Raw genomic sequence first — 22,605 nt, 5'->3', positions numbered from 1 at the left:
GCGCGCCGCTGCCGCGGCTCCGCCCCCTCCCCGAGCAGGCCGCGCGCTCCTGCGGCTCCGAGCTGTGTCGCGGGCGCGCGCCGCCAGCGGAGCCGCAGTTAAAATGGTCCGAGCCGGACCCCGCGTTCCCCGTGCCGCCGTACTGACTGACTGAGCCGGCAGGCTCGCTCCCTCCGTCGCGTCCCCAAAGCTAGCTCCCATCGTTCTCCCGGCTTCCCGGGGCAAAGCATGTAGCCCCCATCCGGCGCCGGGCCGGCCCGCAGCTGACGCCCACCCCCCCCCCCCCACCGTCGCGTTTGTGCCCGTGTGTGCGTGTGTGTGCGTGTGTGTGCGCAAGGCGGGCGACCCCGCCGCCCGCCGCGGGCCCGAGGCCCAACCAGAGAGGGCCCTGCCTCGCTGCCGGGAGCCCGGCTGTCCGGGCCTCCCTACTTCTCTGTCCCGGTCCCCCTCCTCGGGGCCTTCTATATGGGCCACCTTCTCTCGAAGGAGCCGCGTAACCGCCCAAGCCAGAAGAGGCCTCGCTGTTGCAGCTGGTGCCGCCGCCGCCGCCCTCTCCTCAGGCTGCCCCGCCGGACCCCGGCCAAGGCGCCCCCCCAGCCGGCGGCGCCCCGGAGCCGGGACTGCTTCTTCCGCGGGCCCTGCATGCTCTGCTTCATCGTGCACAGCCCCGGCGCGCCCGCCCCCGCCGGCCCAGAGGAGGAGCCGCCGCTCTCGCCGCCGCCGCGGGACGGGGCCTACGCCGCGGTCGCCTCCTCGCAGCACCTGGCGCGGCGCTACGCGGCCCTGGCCGCCGAGGACTGCGCCGCCGCCGCTCGCCGCTTCCTGCTATCCTCGGCCGCCGCCGCCGCCGCCGCCGCCGCTTCGGCCTCGTCGCCCGCCTCCTGCTGCAAAGAGCTGGGGCTGGCCGCGGCAGCCGCTTGGGAACAGCAGGGCCGGAGCCTCTTCTTGGCCAGCCTGGGGCCCGTGCGCTTCCTGGGGCCGCCCGCCGCCGTGCAGCTCTTCCGGGGGCCGCCGCCGCCGCCGCCGGCCGAGCCCCCCACGCCTCCCGAGATGGTGTGCAAGCGGAAGGGGGCCGGGGTCCCCGCCTGCACCCCCTGTAAGCAACCCCGCTGTGGCGGGGGGGCCTGCGGCGGCGGCGGCGGCAGCGGAGGAGGAGGAGGACCTGCGGGGGGAGGCGCCTCGCCGCCGCGGCCCCCCGACGCCGGCTGCTGCCAGGGCCCAGAGCAGCCACCGCAGCCTCTCTGTCCCCAGCGCTCCTCTCCCACTTCGGAAGGTGCCCCCACAGAGGCCGGTGGGGACGCCGTCCGAGCGGGGGGCACCGCCCCCTCGCCCGCCCAGCAGCAGCACGAATGCGGCGACGCGGACTGTCAGGAGACCCCCGAAAATCCGTGCGACTGTCATAGGGAGCCATCCCCCGAAACCCCAGACATCAATCAGCTGCCGCCATCCATCCTGCTCAAGGTGGGTCCGGGCGAGTGGCGCGGGGATGCGCGCTGTCCCCCAACCCCGGCCCCCGCCTGGGAGGTTTTCTCTCTCCTCCCTCTAAGCATGGAGGGAGGGGGTTCCCTGACAGCCGGAGACGTCCGAAGGGGAGATTGGGAAGCCAATGGGGAGGATGCCTATGGCATATTATTGAAGTAGGAAAACTTGGAGTCTACTAAATGTCTTTTAATAGCTTGGGTCTGTTGTGCATAATTCAGGGTTCATCTATTATTAGATTCCCAGCCCAGTGGTTTAGAAACTATTCGTAAGTTTTGTGTGAAATGATTGTTTTATCACTTGAGCAGTTTACACTGACTGGGTAAAGACTTTGTATATTAGTGTTTGAACGTCTTCAAACAGTATTTTCAGGTTTGATAGCTGCTAGTTGATGTCAAAAAGTTAATTTTATTGATCATTTACCATGATCAGGCACTGTGCCAGAGCTTTATATACGTAATATCTCATTTAATCCTTCAGTTAACGCTGTGAGAGAAATATTGTTAACATCCTTACTTTATACAAGGAGAAACTGGTATTTCAGTGCCATTTGCCTACAGTAGTAAGTCAGGCAGAAGTGGTCTTTGCTCCTACGGAGCTTACAGTCTAGTGGGGCTTGAAGAGGTTGAATGACTTGCCCAAGGTCACACACAGACAGTAAGGGGCAGCTCTGGGGAATTTAGGCCTCCCTGACTTGAAAACCCTTTTATTTATGCTATGATGTATTACCTTTCTACATTTTAACCCTTACATAAAAGCATACAGATTACCAGAAGGTAAGGACAAATGTATTTTTTGTTGGGGGATAGATGAGTGGGGAAGAGGTAGGTGTCTTGCGGGAGCCTTGTCTCACAACTACTAAGTAAAATTTGCAATTTTGTCAATGTTAGTGCTAGTGCTAGTCTCTTAGTTATGTGATAGTTTGTAGTAAGCTATTATTAAAAAGTTATTTTTTCCCTCATTTTCTCTTTTCTCTCCCACCCCCACATCTGCAGCTTTCTGAAGCTTAATAAATATAAACCCGGTTACTCAGTGTGGATGATATTTAAGACTAGATAAAAAAACCTAGATAAGAATTTGGCTACTTTTATTGTTACTGAAGTAAGTGTCATCAATTATAATTGTTGACAGTATAATTATATACTGTCAACAATATACTTTGATTAGACTTTTTGCATATTTGTAATCCTGTGTGTTTGGGTCTGTTTTATTGTGCTATTAATATTTTTGTAAATAATATAGCAAAGGAGTGGGAAAGCTTACCTTTTCCTTGTGTCCACATGTAATTGTTTAATTTACAGAGGTGTATTTTTGGAGGAGTAATTGCCACCTCTGTATGTTCAGGGTGTGCATTTTAGGGCGGAGGAAACATTCTTGAACCTTTTAAATTAGTGGATGACATGGACAAATTAAATATCAACGAATACTTGGTATAGAGGTTTGATTGCTGTCTTGTTGTTTGGTAAGTAAAACTGTTTAAAAACAAAACAAAAACCAGGTACTTCCCACTTTCTACCTAAACCATTATTATTTCATGAAATAGAGAATATTAATACAAAAACAAAAAAAAAGAAAAAAATAGTGGTAGGACATGATTTCATAATAAAGAGACTTCTTATAGAATAAGTTATTTCATTTGCTACATTGTTCTTTTCCACATTTTTGTTAGGGACTGTTGAAAACCTGATGTAAGGGGCATTTGGGGAAATTACTCATTGGACTTACCCTATTGTGTTGGAGTATTTAGACATGTTATATAGATTTCCATTACTTGTATTAGAAACTTGGATAAAGATACTCTGTGTGGTTTTCATGGTCCTGGTGGTATTCAGCACAGAGTGAGTGGGACTGTCTGGAATGAATTGAAATTGAAGTTTTTTAGTGTTTACCAACCGAAGTAGAACTTTTGGGGATAAGTCTTTGGGGGGCAGAGGCTCTGGTGACATAGATAGTGTTCATTGCTCTATCTTCTCCCCTAAGTGCAGTGCCTGGCATTTAATAGCACTCAGTAAATATTGATGAACAAGTGAATGACCAGGTTTTTAGGAAGTCTGAGCTGAGACTCTGGATGAATATGCCTCGCCAATAAGGGAAGTCTCTAAGAAGTGTTTTCTATCCTGAGTTGTTGTTTGAGCCACAGTAGAGCCATTGGATCGTAAAGAGTTTCTGGCTCTGTTTAGGCTTGGAGAAGAGAAGACTTAGGGAGCTATGACAATTTTCTTTACAGTACCAGAGAGTTGTTGCACAGAGAGGCACAAATCCATTACCCCCATTAGAAAGTATGTCCTACTTCCCTGATAATGGGCCATAACTTATATAATTGTATTGCTGCGGCTTTTGTACCAGAAGTTACTACAGTTGTAGAAAAGGGGGATGTGGAGGGGAGAGAGTTTGGGAGAGAGACGTGAGGAAATGTGATTCAAAGATGTTTTTAGGGAAGTTGACTCAAACTACCATACTTGCTCAGTTTTTTCCAGGTATGGCAAAAGCAAAAGAAAACTAAATTCTTTCTACTGTGGTTCATACGCAGATTTTTGGCTCAATATCAATAGGGCTTTTTCTTTTTCAATTTTACTTTTATGTAAGTAGTATTACTTGCCTTAAAATATTCAAATAATGCCCGTAAAGCGAAAGTTGGCCTTGGTTCGCCCCCTACTCTCCTATCTAGTATTCTTTCCAGAGGTCACTAACCACTGTTACCAGTTTAGATTTTTCTTCTAGACTTGTACTGTGGAGTACAGTAGCCGCTAACCACATGTTGCTATTTAAATTTAAAGTAGTTAAAATGAAATAAAATTTAAAATTTGGTTTCTCAGTCACAGTAGCTGCGTTTCAGGGATCAGTGGTCATGCGTGGCTGGCAGCTACGGTACTGGACTGTGCAGCTCCAGACTATTTTTTTCTTTGTAGAAAGCCCTGTGTAAAACTTCATAGCCTTTTTCATAAATGGCATCAAAATGTACATGTTCTGCAATTGTTTTCATTAACAGTATGATTTGGAGGTCTTTTTTTATTAGTGAGTATATGGTTTCCTTCATTCTTTTTAACTGTTGTATAGTATCCCATAGTATTATGCCATACTATATTTATTTCAGTATGGTATAATTGGATGTTTTCAATTTATTACTACTGTAAACACTGGTAGTAGATGTTTCCTATGCACATGTGGCCATTTTTCTAGGGTAGATTTCAAGAAGTGGAATTTCAGGGTTGAAGAATGTGATTCTCTGAAAATTTAGAAAGTCCTTTCTCACTATAGGAGCTCTGTAAACATGAAATGAATTCTTTCTTAAAATGGAAATTCTTTCCTTCATTGGAAACCATAATTATGTAACTTCAGGAAGAGACCTTTGAGGTCATCTTGTCACTCCCTACTTCTTATGCATGAAGAAACAGGCCTGGAAAAGTGAAATGGCTTACCGCAAGACATTTCAGATAGTGAATGGCAGACCCTGGGCTAGAACCCAGCTCAGTGTTTCCAGGTTTAGAGATCTTTTCAACATATGGTGTAAAAGGGCTTAAATAGTCTTCTCTCAGAATTTTATGAAAGAGATTCCTGAATTAGGGGGTGGGGAGAAGCTTACACCAGCCAACATCTAACCATTATGAGTCAGAGGCTAATTTTATAATTGGGTCTGTAAGTTTGAATTGTGTCTTTAAATATTAGAAATTTGAGAAGTAGGGAATGGCTCTTCAAAGGTCAACTGTGGGAATAGCATTTTCTAAAGTACTTAAACCTGTTACATATGATCTTGGACTGGTAAATGGATTGTTTTGGATCATATAAGCTAGCTTCAGTCTTTGCTACCTGTTGCCTTTATTACTTTAAGCAACCTTACCTACTGATATCACAATTAGATTTTTATATAGTGGATCCACTATAACAGTTTTACCAAATGATAGTAATGGAATATTTTTCTTTAAGTAGTAGCTATTTGAGTAACTGGGTATTTTGAATCTATATTTAAATTTTAGAGGCTTTGTATGCTATATATTTAGATATCTTGCTCTCTGTCAGCAGACTATTTCTTTCCAAAGGAAACCAGGTGAGAGACCCAAAATCTATCACCACCATTAGAAAAACCACTTCACCGGGAATGCATCTCTGATAATGTATCAGTAGTTATTAAATCTGTATTTTTATAGCTTTATTACGAACAGGTTGCTTTAGTGATCAAGGAAGAGTTTTATAAGAGAAATGTGCTTTGGAGGAAAGCTTATGTATCTGATCTGTTTTTTTCAGATATGAAAACAAGGATAAAAGCAATGAAAATGGGAGTTGAAGAAAAAAAGTAATGCGACTTTTTAAAGCTTTGAATGTAGATTACTAGTGGGTAAGAGGAACTAAGTTACATGTAGCTTTTCGTGAGTGCTTTGACTTAAGGCTCCAGTACCAGATAAATTCTAGAAAGTATGTCTCTGGAGTTCTAGGGATGGTTTAGCCAGTGCTAAAATGGAGTGTCCTTAGGAAGTCAGGTTCAAGATTGTTCTTTGCTGGAGAATGCCTAGTAATCTTGGATAATTTAATCAAATCAGGCTACCAAAAGGTGAGATTTTTTTTCTTCTCATTTTGAGAAGTCTATACATTTTGGTGCCTTGTAATGAGTAGCTGTCAAGGGGGGTAACCTTAAGCTGTTCTTTACCAACTTAAGATACCAGGTTGTATAAATGATAGGGAATGTAAGGGAAGATATGTGAAGGCAAATATGGAAGCATTTAATATTAAAATAATAGTTTCTTAAAAAGTTACTTACCTTTGGTTAAATATCCTGTTTTATGCTTATCAAGAATCTTGAAGCAACAAACATATATTGTCCAGCACTGGGAAATATAGCCATTATTTTGTAATGACTTTAAATGGAGTATAACTGTAAAAATATTGAATCACTATGTTGTACACCTGAAACTAATATATTGTGAATCAACTATACTTCAATTAAAAATAAAGAATCTTGCCCAAGTCTTGGCCAATTTGGTGTTCAAGTGATGTGGTAAGGGCATCCATGTGGTGGAAGAAGCTAGCAACAGTGATGGGAGATTGGTTACATACATACGTACATGCATGCATTCCCTCGCTCTGCCCTCTGAGAGGGTCTTTGAGCAGCAATACCCAAGACAGTGAGTACACTCAGTGTCCAGATCTTAGCTTCTAAATATCATTCTCTGCTAAAAGGAATCAGTGTTCCTTGGAGAAATGACTGATTCCAGGGCTGGGACAAGTAAAGCACAAGATGAGCTTGGAATATTTTGAGCCAGAATGCAAGGAAGTGCTCAGAGAATAATGGAGATATGTCAAAAGAACACATTATTTCATAGTGTCTCCTCCCAAAATACTTAAAAAAAAGAGTCTTGTTTTATTGAATTCTGTGACTGGCTTTCGAATAAAACTTATTCTTGTGTAAATACCTGACTTTGCTATAGACTAACACTCTATGTAGTAACAGTTGGGGGTTTTATTAGTTTGCTGTGCTTTAAATTTTAATGATTAAATTGTGAGAAATTATTTTACAGATTAGGAAATAGTTTTAGAATCTGTGACTTCCCTATGGCTGTACGGTTAGAAAAATACCAGAAAGGGAATTCCCTGGAGGTCCAGTGGTTAGGACTCACTGCTTTCACTGCCGGGGCCCAGGTTCAATCCCGGGTCGGAGGACTAAGATCCCCGCAAGCCCTGTGTGGCGAAAAAAAAAAAAAAAAAGTACCAGAAATATGTTTTGTGTCTCTGTTTTTCTAAATGGTGCTTTATTCAACAGACTGTTTAGTAAATTTTACTTTCAAGCTTTTGGCAAGCAATATAAGTAGAATATTTAAGAAAGAGGCAAGATATGATGTACATAGGAAAAAAATTGAAAAGGCCAAAAAAGTTAAACTGACACAGAGAAGATAGTCAATATAAAATAGCTACACAGATTTACTTCTTATATTTCTATAACTTGCATACAGTCTGCATGCTCATAAGCCTTAACTCCTTTTTGTAGTAATACCTGATAGCAGATAAGATCTCTTCATCAAGAAGTGAAATGGCCAAATGTAGGTGTTGGCATGGTTGATTTTTAAGTACTATAAAGGTCTGTGGGATATGTATGACCAAATGTTAAGCAATGATACGTTCTCTGGAAGTTTTTTTAGTCTGAAGTATCTTCTGATACCTTATATCAATGCCTCAGTCAAAAATAGAATCTTCAAGTTTTAGAAATATTTGGATATTGGCCTGGTAGTGATTAGTTCAGATTATATCAGTAATGTGGCTTGTACATTTTCTGGTAATTAATAGCTTAGTTGCATTGTCCAGATCTGCCAGTAAAGATCAAGAATATTAAGCAGGTTTTCAACCCAGGTCCTGACTAGAAGTCATTGTTGTTTCCCAATATCCATTCCCCTTCTCTTCTTTTTAGTGACAGTACCCATCGTGTTCTAGTTAGGCACATGATCACCTAACTAGAGACTTTCTTAGCCTCTCATATAGGGGTGGCTATGTGACTAAATATTGGATAATAGGATGTGAGTGGAAGCAATGTATATGACTTCCAGATCACACTATAAAAGGCAGCTGCTTGTCCTTTGCTTCCTCTTCCCTTTTCCAGGGCTAGACCACCTGGATTAAAAGAGTAACCCATTTTCAACCCTATAAATTCGGGCAGTGATGAAAGAGCAACAAGATATAAGATGATAGATCCCTCGATCTAATACAGCCTTAGAGTACCTACTTGGCTTGGACTTCTGTCACGCTCAAGACATTGCTAACAGGCCTGTGTTAAAGTAAGCAATTTCCTGGCTTGATGCAAGTGCCATTTCAGTTTTTTCATTGTCATTTTTTCCTCTTTCTTATTTAGCAAAAATGTTCCAGGCCAGTCCTTTACAGACCTATGTTCTCTTTCTTCAAAGCAACCTTTGAAATGTTCTTTCTCTTGAATCTCAGATAATCCAAAGATAATTCAGAAATGCCTTTGACCATATAATGTAGAAACCAGTGAATAAATCTCATGTCTTAGTGTCTCCCACAGAAGCCTAGGTACATGTGCACAGATGTTTGTTAAATGAGTTAAGAAAATAGCATGGTGCATGGTAGTTATTTTCTGAGGAGTTAAGATAGGGGCGAGATAGCATTTTAATGACAGAAAGAAAAGCGGGAATGTTTAAACACGTGTTAGTTAATTATTTCTGTTTAACAAATTATGCAGTTTAAAACCACGAACATTTATTATCTCATATTTCCTGTGGGTTAGAATCCCTTTGTGGCTTAGCTGGGTCCTTCTGATCCAAGGTCTCTTATGAGGTTATATTCAAGGTGTTTGTTGGGGCTACTCAACTGGGACTTGAGAATTTTCACCCAAGCTTACTCGCATGGTTTTTGGCAGGCCTCAGGTCCTTACTGGCTGTTGGCCAGATGCTTAAGTTCCTTGCCATGCCATTTGGGCTTCTCCATAGGGCTAATCACATAGAGCAACAGAGTCAAGAACACTCAAAATGGAAGCCACAATTTTCTTAATCTAATCTCTTCTGCCATACTCTGTTCATTAGAAGTGAGTCAGTAAATCCAGCTTACCCTCAAGAGGAGAGAATTACACAGGTGTAAATACCAGCAGGTGGGGTCATTGAGGGCCATTTTGTAGGTTGCCTACCACAAACCATATGCAAAGATCTATTAAATATGCATTGGTATTTTAGCTAAGTATTTTGCTTTCTTACTTTTATCCATCTTTGCTGGTACTGGTTTTATCTTCACTCACTTATTAATTTCCTTTCACCTGAATAAATAAGACCCATCTAGATCTATCTAGATTAGTCAATTTTCTGTTAATGATAACAATCATCTCACTTTTACAAAGGAGAAAACTAAGGTTCAAAGAAGGTACTATCGAAAGTCAGACATATTTTAAACAAGGTGTTTCTTGGTTCCAGTGACTATGTTCCACGAATCTTCTATATGTTAAGGGACAAATTAGCCCTTTAAAACCATGTAGTCCTTTAACCTTAAACAAATGATCCAGTCTCTCTTAATCTCTCTAAATTTTCTCATCTATAAAATGAGGGGAACAAGCATTAAAAATATCCACCAGAGAGGGACTTCCAGCTTTGGCTGTATGAAGAGGTTGGTGAATCCTCTCCACAAACACAAAATAAATATATATATATATATATAATAAATAACTGGGAAAAGTTGCCCAAAACTATTTGGGCTTTGGAAATCGACCAAAAGCACACAACAAAATGAGACGCATTTATTCTTAGGAAAACTACTAGAGCTTCAGGTAAGAATAGTGGAGGTCTACACCACTCTTGAATGAGGCCCCTACTGTACCCTCGTACCCCAGTACCTTTGGCAAGAATCAAGAGTTTGGAAAACCAGCAGCTTAGGTGTCTTAAGAGGGTAACTTAGTTTGGGGCAATAAGTAACCTGTATTTGTCGACTAAAATTGATGAACTTGTTAGGAAAAAAATGGTGAAAACCCACATATTTGCAAGTCTCATGTTGTGGTGCCAGTTGGGATGAGTGGGGGACGAGCTAGGAATTTAACAGGCAGACCTTGGAAATGAGAGAACCATAAAGGGATAATAAGCTCTTCACATATCCTTGGCTTACTCTGAAACTATGCATATGTGCAGGGGAGACTTGAGAGTATCTAGCAGAAAGCAAGGGCTAAAGCAGACTTGAGTATAAGCCTTGAATATGCTTTTCCCATCCCACGCACAGATTGGAGAGCAGACTTGAGATGTTTGAGCATATCTTTGCCCAAATAACTAGCTGGAAACTAAGCAATTTAGACACAGGTTGACCTCCCTAGGAAGCCAGGCTAAAAAAAAATATGAATAAGAATTAAAACTTGAGCAGAGACATTCAAATTTCAGGGGACTCATATCCTACCATTTAAGGCCAGGGAGATTAAAGTTGAAAAAAAATTCTGAAAAGTAAATCAAATTCCAGAGTTGCTACAGTATGTTATCTAAAATGTCTGGTTTTGAATGAAAAATTGAGACATGTAAAGAGACAGAAAAAAATGGAACCTATACTGAGAGAAAAGAAAGCAGTTAATAGAAACTGAGTAGGCACAGATAGTAGACTTAGATTTATTAGACTTTAAAAACTTTAAACTGCTATTATAAACATGTTAAAAGAATGGAAGGAAACATGATTTAAATTATAGAAGAATATGATAACATTGACCCAACAAATGGGAAATCTCAGTATGAAGAAGTGGAAAGTATAAAAAAGTATTCTTTGATGCTGTTGCAAATAGAAGTGCTTTCTTATTTCATTTCTGAATTGTTCATTGCTAGTATACAGAAATATTTGCTTACTAGCTCTAAATTTTTGTGTGTATTTTTTTTTTTTTCTGTATATAAGATCATGATATCTGTGACTATAGAACATTTTAATTCTTCCTTTCTAACCTGGATCCCTTTTGCTTCTTTTCCTTACATAATTGCCCAGGCCAGAATCTCCAATACGATGTTGCATAGAAGTGGAGATGGTAGAAATGTTTTTCTTGTTCCTCATCTCAGGGGAAAACATTCAGTCTTTCACTATTAGGTATAATGATAATTGTGGAACGTTTATACATGCCATCTATCACATTAAGGAAGTTTCCTTTTATTTCTAGTTTTCTGAGTATTTTTTGTCAAGAAAGGTATTGGAGTTTGTCAAATGCTTTTTCTGCATTAATTGAGATGGTTGGGTTTTTTAGACCTTCATTTTATTAATATGGTTAAATGGATTAATATATTAAATGGATTTATTTTTGCATGTTGAACCATCTTTGCATTCCTGGGATAGATCCCACTTGGCCATGGTGTATGATCCTTTTAATATGCTGCTGGATTCAGTTTGCTAATACAGTTGACCCTTGAACAACATGGATTTGAACTGTGCAGGTTTTCTTACATGCAGATTTCTTTTCAAGAGTAAATACTGTAGTACTACATGATACTTGGTTGATTGAATCCATGGGTGAGGAACTGCATATAGGGAGGGCCAACTACAAGTGATACTTGGGTTTTCGACTGCATTGAGGGTCAGCACCCCAAACCTCTGTGTTGTTCAAGGGTCAAATGTATTTTGTTAGGATTGTTTGCATTTAAATTCATAAGGGACGTTGGTCTATAGTTTTCTTGTGACGTCGGTCTATAGTTTTCTTGTGATGTCTTTGGCTTTGGTATGAGGGTAATGCTAACCTCATATAATGAATTAGCAAGGTTTCCCTCATGCTCCAATTTTGGGAAGAATTTAAGAAGAATTTGTATTTGTTCTTCTTTAAATACATCACTAGTGAGGCCATCTGGTCCTTGGTCTTTCTTTGTTAGAAGTTTTTAGCTTACTGATTTAATATTTCTACTTGTTATAGGTCTATTCAAATTTTCTATTTCTTCTGAGTCATTTTTTTGTAGTTTGTATGTTTCTAGAAGTTTGTCTATTTCATTTAGGTTATCTAATTTGTTGGCATACAATTGTTCATGATACTCTCTTATTCTATTTTTGTAAGGTTGGTAATAATGTCTCTATTTATTCATGATTTTAGTAATTTGAGTGTTTGCTTTTTTTTTTCCTCTCTTGGTTGTGTTCTTAGCTTCTCCCATATCATACTTCCTCTTTAGGACAGTCCATAACAATGACTCTTTTAATAATGACCACTTGTACTTAAGATGGTTTTCTGTTTTTAAAGTTGATTTTTCACGGCTGGAAAGGCAGCCACCCCCTTGCCTGTTATGCCCCCTCGCCCTTCACACAACACACTTTCACAGGGAACCTGGTGCTAAACCATTCGTAGATGACCTGCTTCTGGGTCAGGGTGTCTTACATAGCAGAGCAGCTCCCTCATTGCGATCTATTTAAAGTCAGCCCTCGACAGAAAGGATAAATTAAAAAAAAAAAAAAAAAGGGTAATTTTTTCTAACTGATAAAGACCTTTTCATTGCCTTTAAAATTTTTAGCACATATTATGTGGTTCCTTTTTTATTCACAGATATTTTCCAATTTATCCCTGGATGAGCGTTGCCTTTCTGCATCATTGGTTTGCAAGTACTGGCGTGACCTTTGTTTAGATTTCCAGTTTTGGAAGCAGCTGGATCTTAGTAGTCGTCAGCAGGTATGGATTCTAATTCTAAAGAAACACTCAGGTTGACCTATTCAAAAAATATCTTTTTCCTCCTCAGAAATCACTTCTTTCACGCTGTAGTTTTTCAAGGTAGTTCAAATGACTGTAATCTATAATTCTGTGCTTTAGTAATTTTTTTTCAAATTCAAGTTGAAGCTAGGTTCCTATGATGAAGAATACATTTTTTAGTTTGGATTGGTAATTTTGGGTTGGTTCTTAATCCTCTTTGTCTTAGTCCTCTTCATCCCCCCCGGTTTTTACTACCTTTAAAAAGAGTTATTAAACTTTTCATTTTTTGAAGGGATCATTTTATGAATATTAGTTTAATAGTAGAAAATAAGGCAAACATTTATATAGTACTGCTGACGTGCCATGTACATACTGTTCAGTGAGCTTTATATGTATTCATTTGATCAACAATCTTATGAGTTGATACTATCATTATCCCTATTAATTTATTATTATTATTATACTTTTCATAACAGTATACTTATAATGTTATTTTGTGTGAAGAAATGGAAGCAAAATGGAATAAGATAACTTATTTTGTTTTAATTTTCATTTTGATGAATTTTCTAATCCTCCCTATTGCCCGACTGCCAATATGTTTATATGGTGGCATAAATTAGGAAAGAAGATAGTTAATAGTGCTTATTACAAACAATTTGTTGGACTTGTTAAATTCTTCCCTTAAACTTGTTTTTCAGTGCTTGGCATTGGAAACATAAAAAAAATATCCAATAAGAATAGGATTTTATTAGACTACTAAACCTGCTCTAAATCCTTCCATGATATTGTTAGTGATGTGCTGGTAAATGTTTAACAGCTGGCTTTCAAAAACAAATGAGCAAAGAAAAAGCCCTGATTTGTTATATTTTCCAGTTTTTGTTGTACAAATACTTGTACCATGACCAGTTTCAAGCTACCAATGTGATGTCACTGAATGTAGTGATATGACTGACTTCGAAAGTGGTATATACTATAGACTTTTGTGATTTGGTACAAGCCAACTCCAACACACCACTGGTAGCATTTGTGTGTGTTTATAAACACATGTACTTTAAACAAAATAAGCAAGTTCCTGAGCATTTGTGGATGAGTTTTCTTTTTGTTTTTTTGCCTCATTGGTAAGAGGTTAAGACAGTTATAGAATTAGTCATTTACCTGTCCAGGTTCATGAAATTTGTGTCCAGGGGGAATGGTGAGTATTTAGTTAGTTGTGGCTGGTACAGTGGAGAGAGGTAATGTGAAGTAATCCATTGGCTCTTTACTTCATTAGTCTTGGTTGTCTGAGCTATTTGTTACAAACTCAGACTAAGAAGAGGTTTTCCCCTCTCCTGGTAGTTAGGTCTGGAGGTGAAAAAAGAAAAAAGGAAAAAAAAAAAAAGAGAGGTATGTTGTTTCCAACAAGCATAAACAAAGGTATTTTCAACCTTGGCTCTTACTCCCTGTATCCCTCAACACTCCAGTTCTTTCCTTTTTCCTTTCTTTTTTTTTTAAATAAATTTATTTATTTTATTTATTTATTTTTGGCTGCATTGGGTCTTCGTTGCTGTGTGCGGGCTTTCTCTAGTTGTGGTGGCTGGTGGCTACTCTTCATTGCGGTGCGTGGGCTTCTCGTTGCGGTGGCTTCTCTTGTTGCGGAGCACGGACTCTAGGCGCGTGGGCTTCAGTAGTGGCACGCGGGCTCAGTAGTTGTGGCTCGTGGGCTCTAGAGTGCAGGCTCAGTAGTTGTGGTGCACGGGCTTAGTTGCTCCATGGCATGTGGGATCTTCCCGGACCAGGGCTCAAAACTGTGTCCCCTGCATTGATGGGCGGATTCTTAACCACTGCGCCACCAGGGAAGCCCTTCTTTTTCCTTTCTAAATTTCATCATGTGCATTTTCTCTCATCATTATTTTTACACAAAAGACTTGAATAATGTTAACTCTGTTTTCTTTTTTTTGGAGATATGATTGGGCAGGGAATGTGTAGAGGTTGGTTTTTAAAATTTGTTTTAAGAATTGAGATGGCCACATGAATTTTTCAGCAGATGAATTTTAAGGTTACTTATATGTAGCTTTGAGTCTTCCGAGAAAAACTTTTTTTAATGGACTTTTCTATGAAGTCTTCAGTGTGCTGAAACCCAAAGTGATACATTGTCTAAGCTATGGATTTAGTTATATGTAATGTATTCTGATAGAAGTAGTAAAACAATTGAAATTTACATACTTTGGTAGGTATCATCTCATAATAAGTGTGAAAAGTCAAGAGTCATACATCATGATGGCTGATATATACTATTTGTTGGGTTAAAAACAGAACCAACTCCAAATCTCGATACAATTTTGTTTGTGGGGAGTTTTTGGTGAGTTTGAAAGTTTAATTAAAGTATGTTTTCCTAATAAGGAAAGATTTTTAGGCGTTTAATGAAAACTAACACATACATTATCACTTGGTGTTTTCTGACACCAAATATGTGTTTTTTTCCATTCTGACAACAAATTCTCTGACACCAAATGCGTGTCCAACAATTCAGTTCAATTATGACACTAACTCCTGGAGTTAGTGCAGACCTCACAGGTTAAGGGCTCAGTCCCATAAGACTGTCTCCACTTCATATGCCAGTCACAAGTCCTAGGAGCCACCTATACTTTTGACTCACCAGCTGTAAATTTGGAAGTTCCCCCAACCCCCTCCTTAGGTGTGATAATTTGCTGGAATGATCAGAACTCAGGAAAATACTATGTTTACTGATTTATTATAGAGGATGTAAACCAGGACCAGCCAAATGGAAAATATGCATAGGGCAAGGTACGGGGGGAGAGAGTTTGGAGCTTCTATATTGTTTACATCCACATCGACCTCCCAGCACTTTGATGTATTCACCAACCCAGAAGCCCTTCAAATCTCAGTGTTCAAGAGTTTTTATAATCCAGTCTCCAGTTTCCCTTCCCTCCCAGGAAGTCGGAGGATGGGGCTGAAATTTTCCACCCTCTAATCACATGGTGTTTTGTCTTTCTGGTGACCAGCCCCCATCCTGAAGCTATCTAGGGGCCCCAACTTAAGTCATTTCATTAGTATAAACTCAGGCATGGTAAAAGGGGCTTGTTAAAAATAACAAAAGACATTCCTATCACTCAGGAAATTCCTAGAACTTTAGGAGCTCTGTTCTAGGAACTGGAGACAAAGACCAAATATACTTTTTTATTATACCACAGTTCTTATTATGCTTTAATATTAAGTAAGAAGGTTTTCTTTTGATTGTGGTTTTTATGCTATAATCTAATTATTACATTATTTATTGGGGAGAATTTAATAAAAGAATAGAATGTAAGTTTCTACTTTTAGCAGATTTTTAAATTTATTGCTTTTCTTCTCTCCTCTCATAGGTCACGGATGAATTATTGGAAAAAATTGCATCAAGAAGTCAAAATATAATTGAAATCAACATTTCTGATTGTCGCAGTATGTCTGATACTGGCGTGTGTGTTCTAGCATTTAAATGTCCTGGACTTCTTAGGTATACAGCCTACAGGTGTAAACAGCTTTCTGACACCTCTATTATTGCGGTTGCCTCTCACTGTCCTTTACTTCAGAAAGTTCATGTAGGCAACCAGGACAAACTTACTGATGAAGGACTCAAACAGGTAAATTTTAGCATCTATAAAATGGTTTTACTTGTATTAACTCAACATGTTTTCTTGCAGCAACACTTTGAAAGATTGCTATGTTGTAGCAACATACATAGCAACATACGTATTGTAATGTTCAGAGACTAAAATAAGTCATCCTTTTTATGTATCTATGAATATTTGGGTTAGTGAACTAGAGTGCCATGGCTGTAATTGATAAATTAACTTTTTTGTGTTTTTTAATAAGTGCCTGAACTTCTTTGACCAGCCATTTTATTAATTTATTCTTTTGTTACTTAAATTTTATACGAAATTTTGCTTTAGGTAATACAGTATGCAGTTTGGGTCAGCATGAGGTTTTAAAAATTAACTTTTAATTCCTCTTTTATGTTACTAGATGACATGCTTACATGTTTTAAAATATCTTTTAAATGGAAGTCCAAGTTAAGGAGTATAAAATGAAGAAAAAGATGGTAATTACCTATATTAGGCACAATAATTAGATTAAATATAGTATCATGTGTATTTTCTGGTTGATTCACTTTCTTTGGAAATGGTATTTAAGGTTACTTGGCTCAGAGTGGATATTGAATGGATTCTGTGTGCCAGTCCCTGAATCTGTGAATATTTTGAATATTTAGTAATGTTCCCTCTATTGTACTAGGCACTTTTTGTATTTTTTATTTAACCTTTGAAATAACTTTGTGGAAATAGTTGATATTAAACTCATTTTGTAAAGGAAGAGATTAAGGCTTAGAGAGATTAAGAAACTTGCCTAATGTGTAGTAGAGAGTGGACCTGGGATTTGAAGCTTGGATTCTCCAAAGCCCTACTGCCCTACAGTCTTTCCAGTTTTCCATGCCAATAGACTGTACTCTTCTAGACCTTGAATAAAGGAGCCTGTTCCATGAGGGCAGAGGCAATGCACATTTACCACTCTACCCACAGTGCCCTTCGCAAACATTTGTTGAAAGAAAGAATTAATAATTCCACTCAAGAACTTAGTCAGAACTATTTTTTAAGTTTAGAATTGAGATGCAGTCCTAATAGTTCCCAGGAAAAGCAGACTATCAGTAAAGTCCTAGACTTAAGTCTGATCTGAGACGAAGTCAGAAATAATATGAAGATCCCTAAATTTATTTATTTATTTATTTGGCTGTGCTGGGTCTTAATTGCAGCACGTGGGATCTTCATTGCCACGTGTGAGATCTTTGTTGCGGCATGCAGGATCTTTTTAGTTGCAGCATGTGAGATCTTTTAGTTGTGGCATGCTGGCTTTTAGTTGCGGCATGTGGGATCTAGTTCCCTGACCAGGGATTGAACCTGGGCCCCCTGCTTTGGGAGCGCAGAGTCTTAACCACTGGACCGCGAGGGAAGTCCCTGAAGATCCCTAAATTTAAGCACTGCATATGAATTAACTGAAAGCTCAGTATTAGAAGAAATTTGGAAAGACTATCCTAAATAGTACTAGGTGTGTCAATCCAATTTATGTGTTAAGGATCCTGCAATTTATAAGGGAGCCTATTTTGTCTGCACAGGCTAATTGTGCAACAACAGTCTTACCTGTTGTAATATTTGTCCTGATCTATTTCTGCTATGTACAGGATTATTCACTAGCAAAGCATTTTATGAAGTTCTTAAGTCTGTTAAAACAAATTAATCTTTGAGGTAAATTATAAATTTTATAGACATGGTGTGATTTTTTTGTGACGGAAATTTCCTAGCAAGTTATACTTCACAGTGAAACATTTAAAAAAGTCTATGTATTTATTAAGAAATGGATTAAATTTGCTATATATTTAAATCTGATATAGCACAAATAGGTACCAGTTGACCAGAGTACCAAGGGTGTTCCTTGTAAAAATAAGGTCATATTTATGGTTGAAATAGAGGGAAACTAAAAAGTTCTTTAAGGAACAAGACTTAATATGCCAGTTAAGTATTATGAATTTATCTAATATTTACAGCTTTGAGACTAATTATGTAAATCTTCCCTAGAATGTGAGGTATTTTGGAACCCATTAATTTATGATAGATTAGATGTTTGCTTCAGATTTTTATGGTTTCTGAATTATGAATTAGTTATATATGAAGTAATAATCTGATAAAAGTAGTAAAATAAATCTTTTTCATTCTAAGTAATTTTTAAAAGTAATTGCAGTACAATGAGTAATCCTTTCCTATGCTTAAGACGGTGCTGTGGTAGGGTGTGTCCTCTTTTAACCTCTTTCTTCTGTTGGGATAGTGTTACGGTATAGTAGAAAGAGAATGGCTTTCATATATACACAAAATAGAAGTAAAAGTTTTATGAAGTAATACATAGCCTTATGAACAGTGCAATTGATATTTTCTATTCTGTACTATTATGTTAAATAAATGTTGATCTTGATCCACTCAGTAAATTAATTTCATGACCCAGTGATATTTGATAAGCTCTGATGTGGACTACATTACACCTTTAGTGAATTAACAACTTAAAAATGTATAATAATAAAGTTTCAAAAGGCCTAGTATGGAGCTTTCATAATTGATGAATTTTCCTGGTATTTTTTTCTTGTTTACTCTTAAACATAGCAATTGATTGAATTGTTGATTCTGTAGATCAAGTTGAAAGGTTTGGAAAGCATGGACAGAGAACTAAAGGAATTCAAGAAAATGATGCATGAACAAAATGAGAATAGCAATAAAGAGCTAGAAAGTATAAAAAGGAATGAAATAGGAATTTTGGTGCTGAAAAGTATAATTACTGATATAAAAAATTTAGTAGAAGGATTTAGCATCAAATGTGAGCAGGCAGAAGAAAGACTCAGTGAACCTGAATAGGACAAATGAAATGATCATGTCTGAGGAGCAGAAAGAAGAAAGAATGAAGGAAAGTGAACAGAGTCTAAGGGACCTGTGGGATACCATAAAGTGAAGGGAGAGTGAAAGAGGCAGAAAGAGTATTTTAAGAAATGATATGGCCCAAACTTCTCTAATTTGGTGAAAGACATGAATCTATACATCCAAGAAACTCAGTGAACTCCAAGCAGGATGATTTCAAAGGGGCCTACATTAAAACACATAATAGTCTAATTTTCAAAAGCTAGAGCCAAAGAGAATCTTGAAAGCAACAGAGAAGTGACTCATAGCATACAAGGGATCCTCAATAGGATTAACAACTGATTTCTCATCAGAAACCATGGAAGCCAGAGAGCAGTTGGCTAACATATTTAAAGTGTTGAAGAAACAATGTCAACCAAGAACTCTGTATCTGGCAAAACTGTTCTCCAAGAATAAAGGTGACATTAAGATATTCCCAGGTAAACAAAAACTGAGGAAGTTCGTTTGTAGACTTGCCTTACAAGAAATGGTAAAGAGAGTTCTTCAGGCTGAAATAAAAAGACACTAGATAGTAACTGAAAGCCATATGAAGAAAAAAAGAATGGGAGTATAAGTAACCACATAGGTAAACGTAAAAGATAGCTTTATTGTATTTTTGGTTTTTAACTATTTTTTTCTATATGATTTAAAAGGCACATGTATAGAACAGTATTTATAAATCTTTGTTAATGGGCACATAATGTATCATCTGTCGTAATAACCATATAAAGTAGGAGGGATAGAGATGTACAGGAATAGGGTGTATACTATTGAAACCAAGATGGTAATATTCAAATAAGGTTATTATAAGTTTCAGATGTTAATTGTAATCTCCATGATAACCATTAAGAAAATAACTAAAATACACACATGAAAGTAATAAGAGAGTCAAATGGTACACTGCATAAAATCTACCAAATACAAAAAGTGCAGTAATGGAGGAGCTGAGGAACAACAATAAAAAAAGTATGAAACATATAGTAAATGAATAGCTAAACGGTGGAAATAAATCCTTCCTTATCAGTACTTTAAATATAAATAGATTCTCTAAAAAGCAAAGATTGGCAGAATAAAAGAAATAATCAATCATGCATATAAAGTCTAAAGAGACTCATTTCAGATACAGACACAATGAGGTTAAAAGTAAAAGAATAGGAAAAGATATTCCACTCAAATACTAATAACCAAACAGAGCTAGAGTGGCTATACAGATGGTCCCCAGCTTATGATGGTTCAACTTAAAATTTTTCGACTTTATGATGGTGTGAAAGCCATATGCATTCAGTAGAAACTGTACTTCAGATTTTAAATTTTCATCTTTTCCCAGGCTAGCAATATGTGGTGTGACACTGTCTCATGATGCTGGACAGTAGCAGTGAGCTGCAGCTCCCAGTCAGCCACACAATCATGAGGGTAAACAACTGATACACTTATAACCATACAACTGTTCTCTTTTTCAATTTCAGTGAAATTACATAAGATACTCAATACTTTATTATAAAACAGGCTTCATGTTAGATGGTTTTGCCCAACTATAGGCTAATATAAGTGTCCTGAGCCTGTATAAGGTATGCTAGGCTCAGGTATGATGCTCAGTGGGTTAAGTGTATTAATGCATTTTTGACTTACGATATTTTCAATTTACGGTGGGTTTATCAGGATGTAAGCCCATTGTAAATTGAGGAAGATCTGTATTATCATCAGAAAAAAAATCAATTTTAAGTGAAAAAAGGTTGCAGGAAACAATGAAGGTCATTATTTATTGATAAAAGTTTCAATTCATCAGGAAGATATAGCAATTATAAACATATATGACTCAAACAACACAGCCCCTAAATATATGAAGCAAAAATGGAGAGACTTGAAGGGAGGAAAAGACAGTTTTACATTAATAGTTGGAGACTTTAATAATCTACTTTCGGCAATGGAGAGAACAACCAGAAAACGATCAACAAGAAACTAGAGGACTTGAACAATGCTGTATGCCAGTTATACCTAACAGGCGTATACAATAGGCTACACTCAACAACAGAAGAGTACACATGGAATATTCTTAAGATTAGATGATATTTTGGACCACAAAACAACTTTTAATAAATTGGGGAAGATTGAAACCATGCAAGTATCTTTTTTGACCATAATGACGTGAATCTAAGAATCAGTAACACAAAGAAAACTGGAAAATACACAAATATGTGGAAGTTAAACAGCATACTCTTGCACAACCAATCGAACATTGAAGATACCACAAGGGAAATTAGAAAATATCTTGAAATGAATGAAAATGAAGACACAGTATAGCAAAAATTATGGCAACAAAAATAATGTTTAGAGAGAAATTTATAGCTGTAAAAGTTTATGTTTACAAAGGAAGAAAAATCTGAAATTAGTAACTTAATTGTACTCCTGGAGGCACTTGAAAAAGAAGAGCAAACTAAACCCAAAGCTAACAGAAGGAAGGAAATAATGATCAGAGCAGAGATAAATGAACTAGAAAACAGAAAAATTATAGATAAAATCAATGAAACCAAAACTGGTTTCTTTGAAAATACCAACAAAAATGACAAACCTTTAACTATATTGACTAAGAAAAATAGAAGATTCAACTTAGTAAATCAGAAATTTAAGAGTAGATATTACCACTAACTTTATAGAAATAAAAAGGATTATGCAAGAAAATTATGAACCACTATGTATACCACAAACTGGATCACCTAGATGGAATGGGTAAATTCCTAGAAATGTAAAAACGACAAAAACGGACTCAGGGATAAGTAGAAAATCTGAACAAATTTGTAACAAGTAAGGAGATGGAATCAGTAATAAAAATCCTCCCAACAAAGCAAAGTCAGGAATCAGATGGCTTCCCTGGTGAATTTGGTTTAACAGATAAAGAAGAATTAATACCAATCCTTCTCAAACTTTTTCAAAATACTTAAAAGAAGGCAACACTTGCTAATTCCTACGAGGCCAGCATTACCCTGATTCTGAAGCCAGACAAAGACACTACAAGAGAAGACAACTACAGACCAACATCCTTAATGACTATAGATGCAAAAATCCTCAAAAAAACATAGCAAACAGAATCAACAACATATTAAAAGGGTTATATACTGTGACCAAGTATGATTTATCCCATGAACGCAAGGGTGACTCAACGTACAAAAATCAGTCAATGTAATACACCACATTACCAGAATGAAGGAAAAAACCCCACATAACCATCTTAATTAGCTCAGAAAATGCATTTGGTGAAATCCAACACCTTTTCATGATAAAAAACACACAATAAACTAGGAATAGAAGGGTCTTTCTCAACATAATAAAGGTCAGATGTGACTAAGCTACAGCTAATATCATACTCAATGGTGACTAGCTGAAAACGTTTCCCCTAAGTTCAGGAACAAAACAAGGATGCCCAACTTTTGCCACTTCAGTTCAAAATTGTATTGGAAGTTCTAGCCAGAGCAATTAGGAAAGACAAAGAAATAAAAAACTTCCTAATTGGAAAGGAAGACAAAAAACTATCTCTATTTGCAGATAATGTTGTTTTTTATA

General features: G+C 38.1%; 1 protein-coding gene across 2 annotated transcripts in view; it reads left to right on the top strand.

Annotated features, from left to right (window-relative positions):
• Positions 1-368: 368 nt before the first annotated feature.
• The window catches only part of FBXL17 (F-box and leucine rich repeat protein 17), a 471,945-nt gene continuing 449,708 nt past the window's right edge, over positions 369-22,605 (top strand). The window contains exons 1-3 of one of the 2 annotated variants that reach the window (XM_068535699.1): positions 369-1,461; positions 12,440-12,562; positions 15,943-16,200. In XM_068535699.1, the coding sequence (XP_068391800.1) occupies positions 466-1,461; positions 12,440-12,562; positions 15,943-16,200 (1,377 nt within the window). In that variant the 5' untranslated portion in view covers positions 369-465. The remainder of the gene's footprint in view (positions 1,462-12,439; positions 12,563-15,942; positions 16,201-22,605) is intronic. The other variant, XM_068535700.1, reaches the window with a different exon arrangement.

The sequence above is a fragment of the Eschrichtius robustus genome, chromosome 2, assembly GCF_028021215.1.
Source record: "Eschrichtius robustus isolate mEscRob2 chromosome 2, mEscRob2.pri, whole genome shotgun sequence".
In the NCBI taxonomy this organism is placed as follows: domain Eukaryota; kingdom Metazoa; phylum Chordata; class Mammalia; order Artiodactyla; family Eschrichtiidae; genus Eschrichtius; species Eschrichtius robustus.
Note: the sequence above shows the minus strand (reverse complement) of the source record. Positions and strands in the feature narration are given on the sequence as shown.